The sequence below is a fragment of the Pelecanus crispus genome, chromosome 2 (genome assembly GCF_030463565.1).
Source record: "Pelecanus crispus isolate bPelCri1 chromosome 2, bPelCri1.pri, whole genome shotgun sequence".
In the NCBI taxonomy this organism is placed as follows: domain Eukaryota; kingdom Metazoa; phylum Chordata; class Aves; order Pelecaniformes; family Pelecanidae; genus Pelecanus; species Pelecanus crispus.
Genome location: NC_134644.1, coordinates 4,128,991 through 4,154,672, shown reverse-complemented (window position 1 = coordinate 4,154,672; position 25,682 = coordinate 4,128,991). Strand labels below are relative to the sequence as shown.

At 43.6% G+C, this 25,682-nt stretch overlaps 1 protein-coding gene across 1 annotated transcript in view; it reads left to right on the top strand.

Moving 5' to 3' along the window:
- The window catches only part of VIPR1 (vasoactive intestinal peptide receptor 1), a 136,039-nt gene extending 110,956 nt beyond the window's left edge, over nt 1–25,083 (top strand). Inside the window, exons 8-14 of the mRNA XM_075706532.1 lie at nt 8,640–8,793; nt 11,345–11,405; nt 13,812–13,881; nt 16,841–16,932; nt 21,834–21,963; nt 23,331–23,372; nt 24,892–25,083. Coding sequence (XP_075562647.1) covers nt 8,640–8,793; nt 11,345–11,405; nt 13,812–13,881; nt 16,841–16,932; nt 21,834–21,963; nt 23,331–23,372; nt 24,892–25,083 — 741 coding nt within the window. The remainder of the gene's footprint in view (nt 1–8,639; nt 8,794–11,344; nt 11,406–13,811; nt 13,882–16,840; nt 16,933–21,833; nt 21,964–23,330; nt 23,373–24,891) is intronic.
- Nucleotides 25,084–25,682: the final 599 nt, after the last annotated feature.

Genomic DNA, 25,682 nt, shown 5'->3' with positions numbered 1-25,682 from the left:
GCCCAGCCTTGGTGCAAGGGGAATTTGTGGCACAGGAAAGAGAGACTGAGACTAAGCCACATAGCTTCTTCCTAATGTCTCCATCCTTCCACTGTCTTGACAGGAGCAGGCAAGACTTAGCTTGCTGAAGTAGTGTGTGTGTGCATGTGTATGGCTGTACAGCACAGATCATCAATCTAGAAATAGCATTTCTGCTTTATGAAAGCAGTAACAAATCAACAAGCTCAGACACAAATCCAGGTTATAATGGCTTAATAAATTGCCCAGTGACAGCTGACATAGAGTAAGTATTCCAGGGTGTGCTCTTAGGCAATGATGGGCGTATGAAAATGTAATGTGTTGTGACCTAGAGGAAAGCGGGTTAAGATAAATTGAATTAATTTGCTATTGCCAAGGCTTAAGAGCACTCTTGCATAATGTTTCTGGGGCACCATTGATGCAGAGCAGCATGTTAACAGGGAAAATGTGTGTTTGAGGCCGCTTATCCCTGTGCCTGAGATAGATGGTGACCGTGAATTCAGTTACATTGATCTATCTGCCGTACTTTTTATAGGGTTGACTTACAGTTGAAGCCACTAAGGGCAGCAGGAGCTGAAGGGTCCATCATCAAGACATAAGATTATTATTCCCATGAAGGTCTTGTCTTTGTTATAATTCCTGATATTGCTTTAACCAAGGCTTTGAACTTGACAACTTAGGCCCTCACAAACTGAAGGCTACGTGCCTCAATCAGAAACCACTTTGTTTCTATCAAGATGGCATTTTAAGAATTTCTTCAGTCAAATTTCTTTATTCATAGATAGTGTTAAGTCCTCAACACTCAAAATTTCCATGCATCTTCCAGGAAAATTTGCAGACCCACCCACTAGTGTAGCAATTTATCATTTAAAATTACTTGCTTGTCAGACTCCATGATAGGGAAGGAAGGAAGGTGTCAAAGGCACCCAATTGATTTAGGAGGGCATTTCTTGTTTGAATAGACCTTAACTCCCTTTCATGGTAGAACATAAACCTTGTAGGGCTTTTTTATTGCTAACCTGTTTGAATCTAGTCTACAACTGCAATTAAAATGAGGGAAGAAATAAAAGTGATGGCTTTTTGCCAGGCAGTCTTGTTTGGTTGCTTTTAATTTGGTTTTTCTGTTGTTACACAAAAGGCTGAGTGTGCTAAGGGTAAGTTAACACTTTTTCTCTTTTTCTTTTTTTTTTTTTCTTTTTCTTTTCCTTTTCTCCTGCCTGAAAGGAGGTTGTAGAGAGGTGAGTGTTGGTCTCTTCTCCCAAGTAACAAGTGATCGGAGGAGAGGAAATGGCCTCAAGTTACACCAGGGGAGGTTTAGATTGGATACTAGGAAAAATTTCTTCACCAAAAAGGTGGTCAAGCATTGGAACAGGCTGCCCAGGGAAGTGGTGGAGTCCCCATCCCTGAAGGCATTCAAAAGACATGTAGATGAGGTGCTTAGGGATATGGTTAGTGGTAGACTTGGCAGTGCTAGGTTACCAGTTGGACTTGATGATCTTAAAGGTCTTTTCAAACCTGAATGATTCTATAAGTCTATAAAATAAAAGTAAAGTTAAAAGCAGAGAGAAATATCCCATGGAAAAAACCACATTTGGAAACTAAGTATATCCTGACATCTCCATGCAACATGCACAGAAATTAATGGACAATGAATAACTATGAATAGTGCTGTACAGTATTTAGGTTATAAATGGTTGGAAATTTGTCAGTTGTATGAATTCCAGTGCCATGATAGTGAGATGGGGAATTAATCATACTGTGTAATCTTACAAGCAGAGCAATTATTTGGTTATTCCATCATCGTTACAGATTACATTATACTTTTGCTAAGGTGGATATCTCAACAGAAAAAGAGCTGGGATGGGATTCAATCTGATTTAAGCATGTGGGGTGGGAATCAGCTCAAGACTGAGACTCCTGAATTTAGTTATGATTATGAGATAAGTGCCTAAAATAGCACTATAGATATGAAGATGTAGGGTTAGGCCAGTCCCTGTGCTTGAAGACCTTAATTTCAGCATCTCCAAAGCAGGTGGTGCTTGCTCAGTGCTACCCCATCTTCCAGGTGTGCCTCAGCAACAGGCTCATGAGTGGGATCTATAAAAAGCATTTAAATAAGATCAAGGAAGCCTCCTTGACCAGGCTGGGGAGAAGAGCAGCTGTTGCTGTGGGCAAATTCAGCATGAGTCACTCAGCAGCTAGCCCTTCAGATAGGTCATGTCTTCTGGGCAACATAAAAGAAAAGTGCTGGATAAATCTGTCACTGAGAAAATGAGTTTTCATCTGTCTTCTCTTGAAGAGGCCTGCAGAAATCTGTGTGTAAATCTCTTCCTCCTGTATCAGTGGTGGTAGCCCAGGTAAAAGGACCTAAGTACCTTAAAGGGGATTTTGATGCCTCCAGGATTCATGATTGACTGAGGCAAATCTGAGCGCACGCTTTTGCCGAAGGCACTGGGGACTGGGCTGAAGGCTCTGTCCCAGCTTCATAAATAATGCCAGGAGCTGCAGCATTGCCCAGGATTGCATGTGATGTCTTAAATGTGTCTTTAAGTTGACTTAAATATATCTTGGTGCCCTGCCACAAACCTTCCACACCACAGGAAGCCGCAGAGTTTAAGGGTACGAGGTGGGAACACGGGATCTGCACAGGGGTCACATCCACGTACAAGAGAGGTCATACACAGGGAGGGACAAGTCAGGTCTTGTGATGGGGATTCCCGTGATTGGGGCAATGAGACTCAGGCAGACTGTTTACATCGCAATGTATTCCCAGGCCAGCCGTGATGGGCTGGGTGGGAGTACAATCACTCACTCAAGTGCCCCTTTGTATTTCTTTGATCTAAATCCTTCTTTGACCCAAGGCCTAAACCTGTAACACACCATATCCCTGATAAAGGGGATAAGAGAGACTTGTGTTGGTGCAGTGATGCTCTGTGATGCACCGCAGCGTTTCTGTGGGGTTGATTGACCTTTTTTTTGTAGAGTTTTGTTGCATTCACAGGAGGCTGATGCCTGCGCACGTGTTGGTTGTGTGTGTGCGCGTACCTCCCTCAAGACCTCAGACCAGCTAAGCTGCTTATATTGAGCTAGAGAAATTCAGCAGCTGGTCAAGACCAACAATCCTTAGCAGTTATTAATGAGCAGGGATACCTCGAGCAGAGTTATTATTACTGAGGACTATGACATATGTGTATTTAATGCAATAACAGATCCAGCTCTGAGTTAATTACTGCCTCCAGCAGCTGAACTGCATTTTTCTAGGTGGGTCAGCTGGTCACTACATCAGTTGTAGGAGAAAGATGTTTTTTCTTGGGGCTAACATTATTTGAAAGTATGAAGTGCTACTAGGCACTGGGAAAAAACCTGGTAGGGTTATTGCTCGGTCTTGTTTTTCCCACCCTTATGTCCCTTCCCTTTGCCTCTTTCTCAGGAAGCCTGGTTGCATCTTGAGTGCATTCTTCCTGTGATCTGACAAAGTGGGCTGTGTCTTTCATAACAGCCGTGGCACATGTATGCTGTGCTGTATGCTGGCTGTGGGTAGCTCTGTTGCTTTTCCCACCATTCCGTAAAGCCCTGAACTTGACCTACTATAGGACACCCTAAAATTTTTGCCCAGCTTCTCAACTAATTGCATTTCAACATCACACCAGCTTTTTAACCAACCACGTGCTTCGTCCCTACTCGTCCATCTCCTTATTGAAAGGACAGTGTACATTCCTAAGTAACGACAGCTCATTAAATATTTGCCCTAAAATGACTGTAAGAAGTCCCCTTCTCTTTCAAAGCAAATATGGTATCTTCTGCCTTCTCTATTGCCTTGTTAGGCAGTAAATAGGTGTATGCTCAGGGCAACTGCCTCTCAGAGGGTAATCAAATGCCCCTCATTTTGAAATGAAGTCATTTATTTGAGAGCCATAGGCCCGCTTCATATCTAGAAGGCAGGCATTCACACCCGTGTTCAGGGAATGCTAAACACTCCGTGACCAGCAAGACAGTATTTTGCATGCACTTCATACAGGTGTGAATATCCATCTAAAATACAAAATAATAGGAATTATTTCAACAATTTGTCTATGTCTGAGGAAACCAGCCTTTCAGGACTGTAGTACAGGGCAATATGTACATTTTTCCCTGTCTTGCTATCTCAGCAAGGATTTTCTATAAAGGGCAGACTTCTGCCATCTGAGCATGGGCATCTCATACCCCTTAAAATGCCTGTGAATATGGCAAAAGTCCGCACAGGAAATCCCCATCCTTCTGGAGCAACAGCTGGAAGCCTAACACAACACTTGGTGATGCCTAAAATGACACTAGCAGTCTACTTTTAAGCAGCTGACTCTTGCACAGTGTCTCCTTTTCAGATAGCCCTCAGTTAAACAGTCGTAAATGTAGATGCGTAGATGGTTGGGCACACTAAGGCAAGGTTGGCCCACATGGTAGGTCTAAGACATGCCTCGTCTCATCCTCAACTAAACTTCTACAATGATCATAGAATCATAGAATGCTTTGGGTTGGAAGGGCCCTTCAGAGCTCCCCCAGCCCAACCCCTGCAGTGACAGGGACAGCTTTAACCGCATCAGGGTGCTCAGAGCCCCGTCCAACCTGGCCTGGGATGTTTCCAGGGATGGGGCCTCTACCACCTCTCTGGGCAACCTGTTCCAGTGCTTGACCACCCTCAGTGTAAAAAATTTCTTTTTTATGTCTAGTCTAAATCTATTCTTCTTTATTTTAAATCCATTATTCCTTGTCCTGTCACAACAGGCCTCGTTAAAAAGATTCTCCCCATCCTTCCTGTAGGCCCCCTTTAAGTACTGGAAGGTCGCAATAAGGTCTCCGTGCAGCCTTCTCTTCTCTAGGCTGAACAACCCCAACTCTCTCAGCCTGGCCTCATATGATCAAGATTAAATTTTTTTATTGACTATGAGGAATTTAAAGAGAAGCACAAAAGTGTTCATTGGGGTCAAAGAGGTTTCTATGCCTCATTGGCTGGAGGCAGAATCCATCTCAGCAGTTATTCACTGGCAGCATGTGTGGAAAGGGAGGGAACATTCAAGGGAAAAGCAAATGGCCCATGTCTAATGCAGTCCCAAAGAGGGGAAGCAGAGAGGAGCCACTTGGGTAGATGTGCCATCCGCAAAGCAAAGGAAGACCATCTCACTGCAACATCTTGTGTGGATATGAGCAGGGCAAGATCCCTGAAGAAAGACAGGGAAATAAGCTGTTGTAAATGAGACAGTGGAAGAGGAGAAAATAGAAAAAACAGTGCTGTAATGCTGCTTTTCCTGCTGAAAATGTCTTTTCTAAACATAGCCTGTATTAGTTTTTCAACACTGACACATCATGAGGTCTGCTCTTCATGAAAAAAAAGTCTTCTATGAGATACAATAGCTCATCTCTGCCTCATGTCTGTCATCTAAAGGGTAAAGCATCTTACATAAATGTGGATTTTATTTCCCAGCATTATAACAGCCATTCTGAGGCTGAATCCAATCGATCAGGAAGGTAGACACCCATTACCAAGTGCTGCATATAATAAAGTCTCTCAAAAGCCAGGAAGGGCTGTTTTCCAAATGTGTCACTGAGTTGGCTGTCAAAGAGGATTCGGTGGAGGAACAACACTGCAGTCAACAGTGAAACTGTATCTCTCATAGAAATATCTGGTCTGGTTTAAACTTACCCAGCTTAGGCAATAGTAGTAAGAAGCCCAGGTAGCGAGAAAATTCCATGATTTAACTTGTAAGACAGGACAGCGCATCTAAATCTGTTCCAGTGCTGGACATCCCCATGCCGCAGGGGATCCCTGGCTGCGGCACGTTATTGCTGTGTGCTCGAAATGGTGCATAAAAGTATCTTTTCTCCAGGTAAAACAAAAAATGCCTGGGGTGGTAGCAACTGCTCAAATAGCCAAATATCCGTCAGCATGGAGCAAAGAATTGATCTGCTACAGGTCCCTCAGAGAAGAAGTTGCCAAACCCCAGCTGCTGCCCATGTGCATGATCCACCTCAGGTCTGTAACAAGCCACCACCATGTTAGGGAAGGAGGTAGGGCCGGGGACTACCACAAAAGCAATGGTTGCCAATACTGGGAGAAGAGGTGATGGATTCAGGCACCCAGATCCAGGACTTCTGCTGCCATAGCCTGAGTTCAACACAGCTTCCTCTCTGTGACAGCAGGAGCTCTGCAAACTCAGGCTGGGGATCCCTGCCTGAGAGTCTCTGTTAGGCACAAATCATGTACGCTTTTTTTGAGCGGCTTTTCCAGGTCCTGTAAAGTATTGCAGTTCCTTCTGATGTGCTCCAGCCTCATGCCTGTGCCATAGCTTGACTACAACTATACAGAAGGGATTCCCCAATGTTCAATCCCCAAAGCAAATCTGTGGTTGAGGAGCGTGTGGTTGAGATGCATCAAAACTGCTCCCTTAGACCTCGTGTCTCATCTGTGAGCTGCAGAATTAGGGCCAAATGCTGGCAGAGTGAAACCATAAAAGAATTCAGTAGTTCCAGTAGCGCTGAGCACGCTCACACCAGCAAATCCCCACTGGCCGCAGACACACCAAGCAGGCACTCAGGCTTTGGGCAAAAGACATGAGGTGTGCCAATGTCACACAGCCGTATGCACACAACAGCAGGGAGAAACAAAGAGCATAGGGATGCCATAGGGAAGACGCTGTTGCATTTCCAGCCTTTGTCAGCTCATCTCTGTGTCACCTTCCCTCCCTGGGAGTTAACTGCCTGCTCTGCCTCCACCTTCCCCCATCACCACCCTACAGCAAGTCTCTGCTGATGCCATCTGCCTCACAGGAAGGAGCTGATGTGCATATAAATTGATTAGCAGGAGCCCATGAAGGTCCCCAGTGTGACATATTGGTGGGCGCTAGGGGAAGGCTGAATTAGTTTTGAGTGATCAGTGGGGACAAGTCCCTCTCCAAAACATGTAGCATTGCAAAAACACTTTCCACACTTCTCTTTTTAACCAGTGTGTTTCATAGCAACTGTTTTCAGCGGGAGAGGAGAGCAGGGGGGAAGTGTGAGCTTGTCACTGGTGCAAATCAGTTATTGCTCTAAATTCAACATATTGCACATGCAGAGCACCAGGGAAGGGACACTAACCAGAGAGTGCTAGCAGCCAGATCCTCGTGCCCTTGCCCCAATAAGTGCAGGGTGTTACCCAGGCAGACTCACTGAAGGCAACGAAGCTATTGCCAAATCAACATCTCAAGAATGCTTAGACAGCGTGGATGTGAGTAATGATGCAGCCAACAATCTTCTGTAAAGCTGCAGCTGGATGTGGATACATCACATGCCGGGGCAATGGCCGGGGCTGACATACTTCTTTGGGCAGCTGATTTCTACCTTTCAGGTGTTTTGCAGTGGGTTTGGCCCCTAAGTGTCAAAGAGAAATTTCCCATTTTTATTCTTTTGTAAGGTGACTGTTCCCATTACCTGTGCTGCAGTAAAATCCTCACACAGCAAGTTACTGTGTTTAATTATTCATTTCCTGAAGAAAAACAATCCTCCTTCCCTTTTCAAATCTCTCTCCTTCCAATACAATCAAATCTGCCCATGCTTGTTAGTGTTTACCCTGCTTCTCCTTCTTATCCTTTTCTTTATTTTAAAAATATGCATCCCAGTCCTTCTTTTCCTAACTGAGTATTCACAATTCTTTGTAGACTTGGCTTTCTTCAAACCTGTGTCTCAAACTGCTTCAATTTTTGCAGTATCTACCAGGCCATGGAGTGATTACAATTGGACTTTGCTTTCAAGGGCTAATTAACACAGATTTTTTTTTTTTTTTTTTTAATCCTGGGGAATTAGTTTGTTCAAGTCAGAGGCTTCATTTCTTTGTGTTTAGGGAACCAGGTAATACTAGCAGGCAGCCCCACTGAGAATGACGGTGGGGACCATGATGCCCAAGTCACTCAGAGTGTCGTTCCTCAAGATGCTGATTTTAGTGCCAAAAATAGCATAAGAAATTCCCACCCATTCTTGTTTACTCTCCAGTGCAGATCACTTCCATCATGCTGAACCAAGTGTTTGTTGGCTGCACCATAAACCAGTCACTGAGTTAGTCTCAGTTCAGAGTAGTGCCTTTTTGGGGGGTTCTTCTGAACCAGTACAATGGTTTTCTTCACAGCTCAGCCCCACGAACCCATGCCTGGCAGAGCAGAGAGGCTGCACATCAGGATGCCAGGTCTTGACCTTCTGGCATCCACTCTACCACTAAGCCAACTTCCCACAGATGTACATCCAAAACCTACAGAGAGCAGCACCATGCTGCTAGGGATCATGGTCCAGCGTATCAGTTAGTCACAGCTCAGCAGGGTTTCCAAGCTTACGTGCATCTCAAGGCTCACAGAGCCAGATTGCATCCAGACCTGAGCTGGGTCTCCCAAGGATGCATGCTGCACTCTCCATGCAGGGGTTAACATGTGTCAAGCATGTCCATCCCAAGCAGGCTTGGTCAGTCGTTTGGGTTTTCACCATAGATCTCATTCCATAAGGGCTTCAGATGCTGCAAAAGCAATCCCAAAGGTACACACAGAGCAAGGTTTACTGGTAATTCAGTGTGTTTACTATGGCAACATGCTGCAGTTCACAACTCTTCATTTCTTCTCTTCCAGGTAGGCTGCAAAGCCATGATGGTTTTCTTCCAGTACTGCGTCATGGCCAACTTCTTCTGGCTCCTGGTGGAGGGGTTGTATCTTCACACCCTGTTGGTCATCTCCTTCTTTTCAGAGAGGAAGTACTTTTGGTGGTACATCTTGATTGGCTGGGGTATGCATCTTCTCCAAACTGAATGCCAAGAGATGATCCTGACAGGCATTTTTAACAGCAATTTAATCCACAAACCTGGGGGGCTCAGACAGGGCAGAGATATAGTGCACGTTACCTTGCTGCCAAGAATTGTTGGTGCAACCAGGAGAAAGATCAAGTGATAGCCAGAGGACCTAACAGCATTAGCCTAAATCTTCAAAGGTATTTAAGAATTTAGTTTGTGCTAGGTTAATTGATAGTTGAGCACCTCAGTGTCTTTAAAGACTGCGGGCCAGAAACTCCTCATCACCTTTATAGTCATTTAGTCCTTTGATCCTGACTGGGATTCCAAAGTTGATATAATGCATTGACCTTAAATTGTAAGGAATCCCATTGCCTGTACAGTAATGCTGATAACCTTCTGCTTACTGCTGTCATGATTTCTCCAGCTTTAATGTGACTCTAGTCTCAAACACATAAAAAAATGAAATGAAATGAAATGAAATGAAATGAAATGAAATGAAATGAAATAAAGTAAATAAAATAAAATAAAATAAAATAAAATAAAATAAAATGAGAAAATGCCAAGGAAGACAGTATTAAACTCTTCACAACGTAACTCAGAGATGAGTTGCTAACTTATGCAAATTAATCCTACCAGATCAACTTCTCTTCTTTCTCCGAAGAGGAAACAGGTATCTCTTTTCCCCTTTAAGCCATTTAGCTGAAGATTTATGTATAAGTAAGAAAAATGGTTTTCTATTGCATGCTCTCGATAGCTGAAGCTGAGAAATAATTAGAGCGGGGAAGAATCTTGGAAAGGAAAGAAAAAATAAAATTGTGTCATGTACAGGGGTATGCCTGGACTCAGGATTTGATCAGTTAGCCGTAGAGTAACTTCCATCGAAAGTGACAGGAGTTATGCTTGGGTTCACACTGCAGAAGAGAGACAATTCTCCATGCTATAAGCACAAGAAGAGATGATGTTAGCAGGCCTTGTTTCAGATGCAGTTAATCAGGTCAGACCTTCTTTAAGCCTGCCTCGTGCATAGAAACCCTTCTTTCAGCACAGTAGAGCTGGCAGATTTTAAAGAAAAATGTATGAAGCTAATGATTTTAAATCAAAGGAAATCTCTTGCACTCATAATGTATCCTGAGGTTGCTTAGGTGAGGAAGGGCAGTTCAAGAAAATGACAGGCGCTTGAAGGATCCTTTGGCCTTTCAGTCATCCATCATTTACAAGAGCATCAGTGATGGATCTGAAATGGATCATTCAGGAATTAATAATTTGGATGCATTCATTACAGTTCTTACTGTTTTACTAGCATTGCACTCTGGTAATCACTGGAATCATCTGGTAATCATCTGGTAATCTGGAAATCACTGGTAATAAACAACACGCGATACTGTGACTAACACAGAACAAAGCAACGTGTCCTTCCTGGAGTATTTCTAATCTAAATCTAATCAAAGGCAAGGGACAGAGAAAAGAGGCACCACAAGGATGGAACAAGACCACCCTGGTCAGGCAGAAGATCATGGAGTGAGGGGCAGAGTCAGCTTCAGCTGGCCAACTACAGACACCTGTCTACACATGAACTTGCACTCCAGGCTCCCTTTATAGTCAGTGGAGAACCAGCAATACAGTCAGGGGAGCCCAAGGGCATATTTCTTGTCCTAAAGCTCTAGGCAGCTTTAGGACATCTAAAGTAGCTCAGATGACCTGTGTGTTAGAAGTACATATTTCTCCCTGTTGATGCTAAAGAGAGCCTGTGTTGACTGACTTAGATACAGGTGTCCACACTGTAGATGTCTAAAGTGATTCCTATTCCTTGCATTTCACCATCAGAAGTTTTTTTGTAGGCACTGCAACAGGAAGACAAATCTGCTAGGGAGCAGTTACAGGAAACTCATCTGGTGAAGGGTCTGGAGCACAGGTCTTATGAGGAGCGGCTGAGGGAACTGGGGTTGTTTAGTCTGGAGAAGAGGAGGCTAAGGGGAGACCTTATCGCTCTCTACAACTACCTGAAAGGAGGTTGTAGTGAGGTGGGTGTTGGTCTCTTCTCCCAAGTAGCTAGCGATAGGACGAGAGGAAATGGGCTTAAGATGCGCCAGGGGAGGTTTAGGTTGGATATTAGGAAAAATTCCTTCACAGAAGGGGTAGTCAAGCACTGGAACAGGCTGCCCAGAGAGGTGGTGGAGTCACCATCCCTGAAGTGTTCAAAAAACGGGTAGATGTGGCACTTTAGGACATGGTTTAGTCTAGTCTACCCTTGATTTGTTTAGTGTGGACTTGGTAGTGTAGGTTAATGGTTGGACTGGATGATCTTAAAGGTCTTTTCCAACCTAGACGATTCTATGATTCTATGATTCTATGACCTTACATGGCCAGTGGGAGAGAAAGGCAACATGTTGCTTGTTTGGCATGTGAATATTGAAAATGTGAAGCATTTGCCCACTCTTGAGGGAAGGCATCACCTCAGTCACTCAGGAGAGATGAAGAGTGGGGGAGAACAGCCCTGAAAACATGGATAATGATTTCTGACAGTAACATCATCTCTTCTCTTACTAGGTGCCCCCTCCGTATTCATCACTGCTTGGACTATTGTCAGGATTTACTTTTTCGATGTTGGGTAAGCCCGTGGACTCAATTATCTTTCCTTTATAATTCTCCCTTCCTTTATCTCCAAGGAAGGTCTTGGAAAGCCCTGCATTTTGGTATCCCAGCCATCCTGCCCTAACCCCAACAGCAGAGTGGAGGCTTTCCCCTGCCACCATGAGCAGGGAAACGCTCCAACGCCTGCTTCAAGAGACATGGTTTACGTCAACTTAAGCCAGTCACTCACCCTCTTTTTTTCCCCAATCCTTTAGTCAGGATATTTGCAGGGAATTTGTGAACAGACCCTGATGGTCGCATTTGGCCCTGTGATCCTGTGTTTAATGAAGATACCAGCTGAGCAGCTACCCCGTCCTCAGAGCAGAGCTTTGCATCCTGCAGAGTTGACCTGAAGTATGCTCATGCAGCAGATACTTAACAAACACACCCATTTCCCACAGAAGAAGTCTAAAACACCTTTTTTTTTTCCCCCAGGCACATCTTAGGATCTGGTTTTTATCCTCTTTAACCTAGCAGCAGCCTTTGATATTTTATACAAGCAGCAGATAGAATACAGCTAAGTAAATGAGGCAGATATCAGAGCTATCCAAGGATATATGCAAGTAAATAGGATCTGATCCTGCAATCCTCCTTCATGCTTTTACTCAAGCAGTCAAACTATAGTAATTGGAAAGGCTTTTATGAGAACACACTCCAAAGAGTTACAGAATCAGGTGCTTATTATGTGCTCACTGTGCATGCCCTCGCTTCTTACATTTGCAGCATATGGTTAACTCCATTCTCCCCTGTGCATTCTCCCTCTCCAAATGTGTCCTGATTTGTCCTTATTTCAGTAAGAGAAGCAGCTCAGATTTCTCATTGCGTTTTTGATTTATGGTCATGTAACACATTTCCTGAGGGTTACTGACTTTTTTTATGGTTTCACTCTATCTGCATAAAACTGACCTTACTAACTCTGTTAATAAAGAGCCTCTACAATGAGATAGAGACCAAAGGATTTAACCAGCCTGGATACCAATTCTTCTTACTATATATTCCCACTCATCTCCAGCAATTCTTAATAAAAATACAGACTTCTTTGCATTTTCTGGAGGCTTTAAAGCTCTACATTTTTGTGCCAAGTAAAACAGAGTGTGAATTTACAGGATATGCTAATACCTAACATAGATTTTTTTTTTGGCATACTGAAATTACCTACAGAGAAAAATTACAGGAAATTAATCCAGATTAAACAAAACCTAATTATGTAAGATTGGTTAAACAACATTAAGCCTCTATTTAAACATTCTAACTCCAAATTAAAGTGACCTTCATTCAGACTGCCTGAATTTATTTTAAAAATGAAGTGCACTAGACATAATTAGGGCCACTTTAATTCTAAATGAAAGGGCAGCATGCACCTGACTAAGTATAAGCATCTGTATCTGAGCAATTCGCTCTAGTCTCCTTTTATAGCTAGTGAAGATTTGGTCAGGGTAGTCAATGGAGTGCAATTCTTTTCATCCTAAAGTTGATGCCTAAAATAGGTCTCAGGAACAGTGCCCTAAAAGTGCTTCTCTTCATCTACCATTACTTGCGCTGTCAACATATTGAATTAGAGGAGCTGAATCCAGGTGAAATTTTCTATGATGGGTTCCACTAATCTATTTCAAACATAAATGCAGACCGATTTTCAGGAATGCTCTGCTAAAAATGCACCTTTGATCACCTGACTCTTGTGAGGTCTGCAGATAAATGTGTCCCAAGCAATATTAGTCATTTCCATGTCATTCCTAGTCTGTCATTTCCTTGCTGGCTTTAAAATATAGTTCCAGATGACCTAGGTGAGTGGCATGGTTTGCAGGCAATTCTGAATTCAGGATGAAATAAATCACACCCTGGACCCTATGGACTTGTCTGACTAGATCCATAGCTCAGATGCAGCTAGCTAGATTTAGTCTGCCTAATCCCACCACACGCTGTCTGTCATCTTTTTCAGAAGGGCATGTGGGTTTTTTCTGGTGGTGCCAAGTGCTCTGTGCTTAACAAAACCCCCATCCATGGTGGCGGATGGCATTGGAGGCCTCATGAATCTGTCAGTTTTGATAGCGTTTCCTTGTAGCAGACCTCAGTGTAGGAGAAACAAAGTGACTCACCATCCTCCCCCACATTAACCCTGAGATAACATCCTCCAGCCTATTCCATTACCAAGGGGAAAAGAGCTCACAGCATTATGCCTGGGACAGCTGCTACCTACCAGTGCTCAAAGCCACTGCAAAGCAAGTCTTCAGCCCTTCCCAGTTCACGCACACCAGGTTTAGTCCTCTTCGTATAACCTAGCATAGCCATCTTTAGCATTTAGGGAAACCAAATATCTGAGAAGGTTACAAAGCTGCTTGCTTGCTTTGCCTGATGTTTTAAGTCCGGTTTTGTTTCTTTTTAGGTGCTGGGAGGAAATAGTGGAATCCTCATTCTGGTGGATCATTAAAACTCCTATTTTGGTGTCCATTTTGGTAAAGTATCAGCACATTCTGCTGGCTACAAAGCCATCTTTAATACAAAGTGTGGGGGTTGAAGGGGTGTTGAGAAGTGTTCTGTAAATATCCATGCGAAATGCATTGACAGATAAAATACTGCTGTATATTGAATGTCTTAGGATGAGGAAGCTCACCCTCTCGATAAACATTTTTACCTTTAAGCACTGACCATGGGAAGAGCTTGAGTGTCTAAACAACCAAGGTGGAGCTCATTTGATTTAACTCTGACCACTTCCATCCTAGCTAGTTGCCCTGGGCACCCTGGTGCAGTAGCCCTGGGTGTGTGTAGCCAGAGGAGGCTGAGCAACATGGTTAGGGATCCAGGAGAGGCTTATCTTGCCTAATGAATCAGTGGATGTTGAAATTCAATCAGATGAATTGTGCTATGAATGTTTTTGTTTCTCTGAGCTGACCATATGTAGAGCCCAGGATGACTTGTTCAGTTGTAGATGTCAGCACTATAAAGTAAATTGGGGTGAGTCCTACCATAAATTTCTCCCTAGATACAATGCAGTTAGATGAATTCCCCCAGATATTTGCCTCTCATTACAGCATCCAGTACAAAGTTGGATTCCAGCTGTGTGTTTTTAAAGTAAGTTCTTGAGAAGCTTGGCTAATTTCCAGATAAATCAACAGAAGTGCTTGACTTCTTCTCTAGATATGATCAATTCTGACCATAGAAACCATGACACTTCTGAGGAACTCTGAGTCCTTCCATGCTTGTTGAATATTATGTGTTTCCTCTGTCAGGTATCAAGCCAAAACTTGAAATCAAATTAACTCGAGTTGAACTTAGCTTTGAGTTTTCTTAAATGAAGGCGAGTATGTGGGAAGGGAAGAAAAAGAATGCAACAGAAATCAAACCAAATGTATCTCTTTTAAACAGAAAGCTTTTCTTAGACATACATTCTTCTTATTCCACATACATTATGACCTTTACAGGAAGACTTTTTTTCTGTAGCATTTGTCATACTGGGATTCCAAACTGAAACAGTTTGAATAATTACATCTTACTCTATTCACCTCACTGAAAAGAAATACAATACTTAGATGACACATCTCAAAATATTTGTATTATCATATAAAGCTGTAGATAGTATTTCCCTTTCCTGAGATAACCTTTTTGTAAAGAAATACACCCTGTTCTCCTCAGATCAATGAGTCTGTATTTTCTTTTGGCGAATAAATTATTTCTTCATTGCCAAACAAAATTTACCCAGCAATTTCTGATTTTCCTTCTGCAGATACCATATAAATCTGGCACAAAGGAAGGGCATGATAACCTCTATCTGATGAACAGCAGGTTTCTTCAGGGAGGAATGCAACATTTTCTCCATAGCCATGGGAATAAAGCATAGATCTTTATGGAAGGAAGAAATACATACATAAGATATATAAGATATTAAGCACTGGGAACAGATCAAGTACCTTTGATTATACTCTAGGTTGAAAACTAAACTAAACAATTTCTCCAGTAGCCTGATAGCTATATCTTCTACCATACAATGCTAAGACTGTACTAAGCCTATAAGTCATACTCCACCTAACTCATCACTGCCCTGTGTCCATGTTTGCTCTTGACCACTACAAGCTAACACAGTCAGTATTTAACTGCTCCGATCTTCCCTTCAATGCTGCAGCTTGTGTGCTAACAATGCTTACTAGAGCAATTGATCTAGATAATACTGCTTTGAACTGATAAATTTTACTCGCCACCAAGTCAGACGCAAGCCATTTTTATAAGCAAATCAATCTGAACAGAAGCTATGATAAATGGCATGAGATAGATAAAAAAGTGATTAGGCAGTGCATCATAACCAAGAAATACAATTAATTCCCCATCACTCGTAGCCTTTGAAAAAAGAGTGAGTGTCTGAGAGATGTGCTTCAGTCTACTTTATTCACCTGTTCTTGAGATAAATGTAGGAATTGCTGGAGGAAATTTTACAATCTGGTTTTGCAGGAAATCAGATTGGCTGGTTAATACAATCTCTTCCAGCCATTGAGTCTCTAAAAATCAGAATCATTTGTGCATTCACTAACCATGAAAAGATAAAGAAAGAGGTTGTGTGCCAAACTAAAACTAAACGAAGTCCACAGAAACCTGTCATCACTTTTCTATTGTATATTTTGCATGAATAACGGTGTGATTCAATGGATAGGACCTTAAGAGCAAGTATATTTGCATTCAACTCATGCCATCTACTACATGCCTTTAGGAAACTGCCATTCCTATCTCAACACCTTTGCTATTAAATAAGGTTAGCATTGCTTGAGTGTGTTGGTGGAGCACTTTGAGATTTTTTGAGTGAGAAGCACTGTCTAAAATCTGGGTATTAACTAGACTCCTCTGATCTAACGTCCTAGGAGAGGATGTTTTCCGCTGTGTCAGTGAGGTCTATCCCTTGCTATACAAGGTCTCCAGCTTCTCTCCAGAGGAGACATGCCCAATAGCATTGAGTAGAGGCCCGCTTGAGTGGATACTGCTTTGTGTTTTGTTTTGGTTTCCTTGGCTCACCGCCTCAGTCTTTGACATGCTCAGCAGCCGGTCCCATGTCACCGTCTCCTGAGGGCTTTGACGTCCGTCGCTCTGCTAACTCCCAAGGCTCTTTTCCCACCCTGTCGTCGGCGCTCCCCCGCGCAGCAGGACGTCGTGCATAGCTGTGCTCTATGGGTTTGACATCATCATACTTGGGATGTATGACACAAAGTCCCAAGCAGGCTGATGTCAGGCCCAAGATGGCTGCCATCCTATGTCGGTTTACTATGTGCTCCCAGAGTGGGGTTCTCTGCTCATGGCTTTTTAACAACAGCTTGCTCCATGGCAAAAATATTGCAGTGAAAGGAACTCCCTTCTAATGATCGGCTCTTTTCACTGGACAAAAATACTAATTTTTAATTTCTCTCTCTGTTTCCTTTCTACCCATCCCAACAGGTGAACTTCATTCTCTTCATTTGCATCATCCGCATCTTAGTCCAGAAGTTGCATTCCCCAGACGTTGGACACAATGAAACCAGCCAATATTCGTAAGTCCTAGATTTTTTTAACCATATTGTATGGTTTTGGGGAAACCTCTTTGTCTGTTAGTTCAGTATTGCATCTGTCTCCACTGATCAGAATCAAGTATTTGTTAATTGATTAAAGCCAATCAGAAATCAGGAAATGGGGCATTTGCTAAAATGGCTGGGAATGTTTTATGTCCGTTTGAACAGACAAGCAAGAAGGTTTTCTCCTGGGATTAAGGACGAAGAAGTGGGAGCAACAGTAATGATCATGAAACAAAATAGGATTTTTCTTTGTGTATTCAATATTCATTGAATTCTAAAGGCAGAGGGAACCCTATGGAGAACAAAGAGTAGCTGTCCACAGTATAAGGGCTTTTTTTCTGAACCAGTTACTCTCAGCTCCCTTTTTCAAAGAAGGAGATCTAGAAAATGAGTACATTCAGTAGAATCTATGGCAAATTTGCCTTATCCTAAAGCAGACCCCTAAACTAGGTTGGATTAATCCAATGCATTTCTCTTCACTGTTGAGCAGTAGCACTGACTCAGAAGTTTCGCTTGATGTAATGCTTTTATTCGAGGGATATAAGATTGACCTTAATGGGGCTTTTTATAATGAAAAACATGCAAGTGAGATCAGCATCTGTCTCAGTGGCCAAGACTGGTCTTAGCTGCAGTATTTTAAGAGTGAGAGAAATCTGTCTATCTGCATGGATTTATTCTGGCTTCAATGCAAATAAAACAAAAGTTCAGACCAGCTTATTTTTGACTCTTGCCACTATCCTAGCTCAGCATTTCAAGTATCTTGGATATTTATTAATTTTTTCTTAGAAAAGAACTGAAAAGAAAAAAGTCTGGTGTCTACATGGTCACTGCTCATAAATCTTCTTTGTCTTTGGAGGCAGCTATGCACTTTGGTACCCTGAAGAATCTGAGCTCAGTTCTTCTTTCTGCAAGATGGAAGACAGTATCAATTTGGTCCTTAAATACTGACCAGCCATGACACTGAGTCTTTCTCTCTGGTGATGGTAAATTATGCATTTCATCTGCCTCGAGAAATTCTCAGATTTATGAAAGGAAATTCCAGTATTTTACCTTAATTTCTCCCTGTAGCAGCCAGACCAAATTACCTCTTTTTCTGTCATCATAACACAACAACATTACCAGACCTTGTGCTTTCTATCACCTCCCTTTATGTATTTCTAGTTGGGCATTGTATCTTTGTACCCCCAGGATTGCAACAGCTTTGGCCAGGTACATAGATTAAATCAGCATATTGAAATATGTTCTGGTACTAAGCAGCAGCCTGGAGCAGTTCATCTCAGTAGAAGTGCTGCCAGCTTGCATTGGAAGGGTTATGCCCAGATTACCTCGGAGGTCATGCTGAGCTTTGAGTTCAGGACTTTTTATTTCACTTTTTCCAATGAAATGGGAGCTGCCAGGAAAGGTCTCTTTGCCTTGTAAACACAAATGGCACATCTAGCACGTCAGGGCAGTAAGCAACGCAGACTTCCCCACACTGGCTTGCCCAACAGAAGGCACTGCTGAAGTACAAATGATCTTCACATCTTCAGTTCCTCACCTTCCTCCTCCACCTGGAAAAACATCTCAGCTCCATTAGGGCATGAATCAGTTCCTCACTTATAGGTGTCCAAGCCATATGAGAAGCTTTAGGACATTTGAGATACTTGCCTGGACCTGGCATATAGGACCCATGGGAGACTCGTACCCTTATACAGTGGCAACTGGCCACCAGCCAGATTCTCTGCGGCATCTGGAAGTCTCCATTGACTCTATTGACTACAGCGGCACATGAGGCACCACACTTTCCTATGGAAATGAATGTTAAGTGTCCCAATCTGAAGGCTGGATCTCACCAAAGGGAGTTCTCAGTGTGGTCCTAAGTTTTTGATGTTTAGACGGCTAGCTGTAGAGACATCGAGGGTCCAGACCCTTTTATAAGTGCCATTAGGCATGTGATCTGCAATTGTAGGTACCAGTATTCTTTTACACGTCATTCCCTTATTACCTGAAATGCTGCTGCTGGCTTCAGGGGTTTGGCCTACAGGACCCAAGGGATCTTAGCAAAAAACTGCTGCTAATGATATGTGTGGGTTCCTCCTACCAAATGTGAAATAAGTATGTTTTAAACTAACAACATCAGGGATCTCTCATTTGCATTTCTCCCTCCTTCTCTTGTTTATTTTATATTGTTTATCTTATAAAAAAATAACACGTCGACATGTTGACAGTATTGTTCAATTTCAACGGGTTTCAGTTTAGCTGCAGGCTGGAAGTTCAGGTGCTCATTAATGCTACAGACAGTGATCTGGGCTTTAATGTATTGGAAACTGTGAAAACAAGTCTCCCAAAACAGTTTTCTAGAAATGACAGAGACACGTGCAAGAGTGGGACAGCGATACTTCATGCAAATGGAAGTTGTTTTCTGCAACAGAAATCTTGAGCAAAATTCATCTCTTTCTATTCTGTACATGTTCATAGATCAATATTATCATCAAAGTTTTCTGGGTAACTTTTCCGTTATGCATTCAAGGAGCATGACTAAAACGTTGGTTTGCTCTTATCCTCTCCCAAGGAGAGGAGTAGGTTCAGTGCAGGCTAGTGGAGACGTGCTTTCCCTAAATTACCTGTCATCATGTATATCTGTCAGAGAGGGTAGGTCTAAGAACTGTACCCTGTGCTGGGAGCAGAAGTAATGAATTTTTTGAGAAGCCATGGCTTCCAGCAGGTAGCTTTAAACAGCTTTGGAGAATCTCCCAAGCAGTTCTGCCTTCTGCACAGCCAGGCTTTACCCTCCTGGAATAAATTACACCATAACTGGGGAAGATGATTTTCCTCATTGAAGTTTTTAGGGGAGTCTTTTAAATATCACACGGCTAGACTATAGGGCCCTTGCCTTGAAGCCAAACTAAGATCTAGAACGTCACTTGATATTCTGGGGAAGCTCGATGCTGGGGGCAAGACACTGGTTTGGGGAGTTGTGCAAACTGGAGAGGGGGCTCCTAAGGTTTGGCATATAGGTCCTGTTCATTGCCCCAGTCCAGCCAGGAGGGAAAATGCTATTACTGAGGCCCCAATGTTGTCTGCAGCAATAAGATAAAATTTTCTAATCCATTGGAGGTTGCAAATGGCTTCTCTATAAATATGGTACGTGAAGGTAGCATCACATCGATCTTCTCTAGGTTGACTTGTTTCTGAAAGACTGAGGAGAGATCTCTGCAAAGCCAGTATTAATATTCAATGAACTGTGATCTGCTTAGAAAATGAGTTGCTTTGTCATATGTTGGGAGCTGGGGGAATTACAGCTGGGTCATATAAGTGTGGGTCACACTGGCCAGAGTTGCTTCTGACAGGGAGGCACATGGTACCCTGGTGGCCACCAATGACAGTGACAGTCCTCTGGCAGAGCAAGACATCCAAGAGGACTCAGATTTTGGACCTACTCACTATGAGCAGGGATGTGCCTGCTAATGAGGAAGGTGGTAGGAAAGGCAAATTCCTGGAAAGCTCCTTGGCTTCCTACAGGTACTTGTTTTGCCTGGGATGTGTCGCAGCTAGCTGCTTTTCAGCCAGCAGGTATTCCCAGGGGATCCACAGCCTCCAACCACAGCCTTAAGACCAAACTGTCTTAGGGCCAGGCGCAGAGAAAGCTGGAAAGGTCTGCTGGGAGATACAGTGATGAGCATCGTCTGCATAAAGCTGGCACATCAGCCTTCCCAGCGGGTTTATGCAGATGGCAAATAAATGAAGATGGTCTGAGGGGACTGAGCCTGATGGGACTTTGGAGGTGAAGGGTTTGCAGATGGTAGAACAAGTATTTCCAATATCCCAGCCTGAGCTTCAGTTCCTCCAGAAGCCTCTAGGTAAGGGGGACACAGGAGGTTGTAGGTGACCAAGGGAGCCAAAACCTCCAAGAGCATCCTTAAGTCCTTGATTTCATTTTATTTCAGTCAGCTATATTTTAATAATGGTTACATTTAATAAATTATCATCTCTTCCTAATTAGACCTCTGATTACCCAGCCTGATGCCATTAAGCACTAATACTGTTCATCTCCCTCCTTTGGAGATATTCATTGTGCGATAGCCTGTCATTATTCTGAGCTAAACATACCATTTCTCTCCCAGAAGCTGTAATTTTCAGAAATCCCAAGCAAACAAAGACAGCACTAGATGATGATTTAGCTTGTAGAGATGAAAAAAGATCTCCGGTGGGAGGGGAAGAAGAGAGAAAGGAGAAAGAAATACCTCCATTGAAGTTACTGGGAATAAAGATGTCACATTTTATGTTGTCACCACATCTGAAATCACCAGCCATCTGCAGTCTGCAGGCCAAGGAGAAATAATCTAGGGCTGATCACTCTGCCTCAGCTGGAGGCACGTATATATTTATATGAGAGCTGTTAATGAGGAGGAAAGCAAGCCTGTGGAAATGATCCCAGCATTGTCCTTGGTTAGTTTGAACTGTCATATAGTGACTGTGCCCAGCTGAGGGTCCACCTCCACGTGTCATTGCATCCCAGCCCAGGTCATCAGAGGGATCCTGGGGAGGTTAGGCTGTGAGGAGCTATCTCAACACCCTCTGTTTCACTGTACTCCAGACAATTCTTCCCTCTGGGCGAGGGCAGCCTCCTAATGCTGCCTCACTCGAGGCTGCTGTTGAAAGGCTGGATGTTGACAGGATCGCAGGGTAAGTGGCCCATATCACACCTCTTAAGGGCAAACAAAGGCACTTAACAAGCATGATACAGGCTACACCATCACGATCCAGGTAATCAGCAAATATGTACTGCAGCAAATTAAAGTTTCGGGGTTGCATAGGGCTCAGCTGCAGGATTTCTCATCAGCTTACCCTTTAGCTCCTCATCCCTCTCCCCTTATGACTCATGTTTGTCTTTCCAACAGGAGGCTGGCCAAGTCCACCTTGCTGCTGATTCCTCTCTTTGGCATTCACTACATCATGTTTGCTTTCTTCCCTGACAATTTCAAAGCAGAAGTTAAGCTGGTCTTTGAGCTTGTGGTTGGGTCGTTCCAGGTAAGCCACCCTTTGGGCCACCAGTCAGTCACCAGGTCTGTTGGCAGGGAGAAGTGTAACAAGCTTGACAAGGGAATAAGTAAACATGTGAGCTGGGGTTTTCCTGGACATGCCCAATATTGTTCTTACACCATTGGGGAAAAAGCTACCCACTCCAGCTTGGCCAGGATGGAAGATGATTTTATATTTTGCTTCCTGGAATTCCAGAAGGAGATCCTCTCTCCTCATTTTAAGCACCTCAAAAGAAAATGTACCTCTGTAAGTTAGTCCCCCTAAGTTTTTTGCACTTAAAGGAGAAAAATGAGCACCTCAGTTCAATTTATATGTCATTGACATGGTGTAAGATGAGATAAATCACCTTTGGGAGGGGTGTCTTTCTGGCCATTAACAGGAGTCTGCCTTCAACCAGTTGACTTGCATGAACTTTCTCCTCTGCTAATAAACCAAGTCCTGCCTGTAGATCCTGCTCAAGCAGGATTCCAGTCCATTGGCGTACGAGGCAGGTTCCCCATGAGGTTGGATAATGGGGCTGTCCTCCATTAATCTTCAGGAAGCCCTGATGAAGTTTGCTTCTTAGACCCTCCTACACACTTCACTTCTGTCAGTGCCCATGTTGGGTTGTTAAACCTTGGCCCTGCTGTTGCACGAAAAGAAGCATTTATTTATGTATTTAATCCCATTGCATCCATCCATTAATCAGCTCTAGCCCCTTAGTCTTCTCACAACCTGCAAGCAGGATCTGTCTGTCACCATGTACCATACATGTGTCAGTGGCATGCTTTGTTCAGTGGTGAATGAGTTAATGTCCTTGCCTACATCATTATCACTTCACATCTGGCATCTCTCCTTTGAGAGATAAATGGACCTACACTCACTTCTTGTCCGTAGTGTTTGCAACCATGAAGTCTAGAGATAAGCGTTTTATTTTTTCAGTGAAAGCTGAGATTCTCAAAAATGAGGTGTCACTGCAGGGGAGATGGAACAGTTTATCCCTATACCATGTCTAAGATCGTTCTGACCCTGATGATGTTCTAGTGAGCATGTTTAGATCTCCCCAGTGTCAGCTGACAAAAGCAAGCAGCAAAGTTTAAATCACCAAGTGCCCCTCTTAGAGCTGAGCTGACTGATTGATGGCTTTAAACATGAGTCTGGAGCAATCTTTGAACTCACACCCATGCATCTGCTGCAAGGTACCTTAACCAATCTTCCCCTGCTCCTCTAATAAGGAAAATCAAGTGGTTTTTAAGGGGCACCTTAGCAGTCCCCCAACAGTGTGCCCTTTCTCCAAGGCTGCAGTGAGTTTGGGTTGTGATCCAGGGGAATATCAGCTATGAGGTGCTAAAAGCCTGTTCCCTCCTTTTCCCTAGGGATTTGTGGTGGCTGTTCTGTACTGTTTTCTCAACGGGGAGGTAAGATCAACAATATTGTTTGGTTAATGTTTGCAGCTAAGGCAAACTGAATGCTTGTGGAGAGTGGATTGAGAAGTGTCCCATTCCTGGATGTTACCATATTGGCAGGAAGCTTCCACATCAAATCGCTCGCTCCAGAAAAACAACTCAACCATATTCTTGACAGTTTCCAGGACAATTAATAAACGTATTAGGACTTTTGTGCGGACTATGATATTTCTGCTGCCGAGTCCTTCCTTTACACATGAGACAGCATCAGCAGAACTCCCCTATGACCTTGCCTAAACCCTGAGCTGAAAGGACTGACTTCAGCAGGGAAGGATAAAACCCATCTTCTAAGCCCTAGTCATGCTTAGCACCTCAATGAATCCTCCACAGAATCAGGCCCACTGCCAAGATGGAGACTTGTTAGTGCAGTGATATTTTTGTACCACGCTCCATCTGCCTGTAAGAAATTCAGCAGAGACTGATATCGCAAAGGCTACCAAGTAGGTGTCAGCAGCTAAAAATTTGGAGCTGCTGTCAGTTGGAGCACTTTCAGCTCAATAAACTGAGCACGGACAAGCAAGAAACAGCTGTGATCTGGGTTTGTGTTCCAGCTTCCTGGGGAGAGGAAGAGTGTCCAGAATCACAACTTGCTCTCTTACAGCTCTGATGGTGCTTTCAGCCATGCTGATGCCAGGAGTACATCACGCAGTGGCATGCAGGGCAGATAGCCCAGCTCCAGCAGAGACCTTTGCCAGTAAGCCTGTGCAGAGCAGGACAAAACCGCACAAACTTATTAGGATCCAAAACTGACATAGGCATTGATGTGACTTGTTAGGCAGAGACCAGTGCCAGGTAAACATGCTTCTATTTTACAGGCATTGATCTTGCCGTTCCCACGTTTCCAGTCCTAGGGTTTGCGTCCTGGTGTTGTACTATTCCTGTGCTTGCTGATCCCAGAGGCCCTTGGACACAGCTGTTTTATCTAATTCATACTGTTATCTAAAAATTTGCACTGGAAGGCTGCAGGAGGGGTCAGGGACAGTGGCCAGATTTGTTCAGGATCTGAATCTGGACGGTGTAAACCAGATGATGTATGTAAACTCCCTGAGCTGGAACAAGTAGCTTCTATCAGAAAAGCACAACTGTATTGACAGCTTTACAAACAAGCTATAGTTAAATCATTTGTATTTGGACAAAAACAGGGCAGTGGGGAAAAAAATCTTAATTGTACTCACAAAGCATAGAATATGTTGCCATTAAAGTTAAGTAGTCTGGCACCTTCACTGTATCAGATAAGCAGTTCCCTGTGCTCACCTTTATGCTGAAGCTCAGGGATTTCTGCTCTAGTAGTTCACTTGCTGGAGTGTGACTTCTATGCGGCTGAAAGTTCTGGCCAGGTTGAGTTTAGTGACCTTTATAAAATAATTCTTGGCCCTTTGGTAGGTGGGTCACCCATTGTGACTCACACAACCAAGTCGGAGCAGTGGAAAATGCTCCCCTCTGCTGATTTGCTTGTCTTTCCACCACCTAGGTCCAAGCTGAGCTCAAGCGAAAGTGGCGGAGGTGGCATCTGGAGCGGTTCCTGGGCTCGGACATGAAGTATCACCACCCTTCCTTAGGCAGCAACGGCACCAACTTCAGCACCCAGATCTCCATGCTGACCAAGTGCTCACCAAAGACACGCCGGTGCTCTGGCTTCCAGGCTGAATTCTCTCTGGTGTGATGGGGGGAGGCTCTCCAAGCACTGAGCATCCGAGAGAGGAACTGAGAGACAGAAGGATCCCCAGGAATCAGCGACTCGATGACAAATCCTTGTGAAATGACATACTCCGCGTGAGCCAACAGAGGACACAAAACTGGAAAAGCCACTGGCATCCAGAACAAGATCAGACAAGCCAAGAGGCGGAGAAATACTTTTCCTCTCCCTCTTTTCAGACCTTTCACTCTTAAGTTTCAAGCTCTCATGGGCTGATAACTATGAGTAAAGGTCCCAGTCACTTGAGGAGAGCTTGGGAGATCCTGATGTATCATGAACAATGAAGTACGGGGGGTAAGGGAGGGGAGAGCCTGAGTCCTTGGTGGCTTTACCAGAACTGGCATCTCTGAAACAGATAAATTGCACTTTTTAAAAAATGAGCCAGTAAAGGAGAGAGGGAGGCAAGAAGCAGGGAAAAAAAATGCCAAACATATGAATGTGCCAAAAATTCCTGTTGATAAGAGGTGGTGTTAAGACACCGAAGACAGAGTCAGGGACACGGGGAGAAGGGACAGGAGGAACATGAGCAGGAAGGGGAGAGGCCAGCACACGGCCCCTGCCTCTCC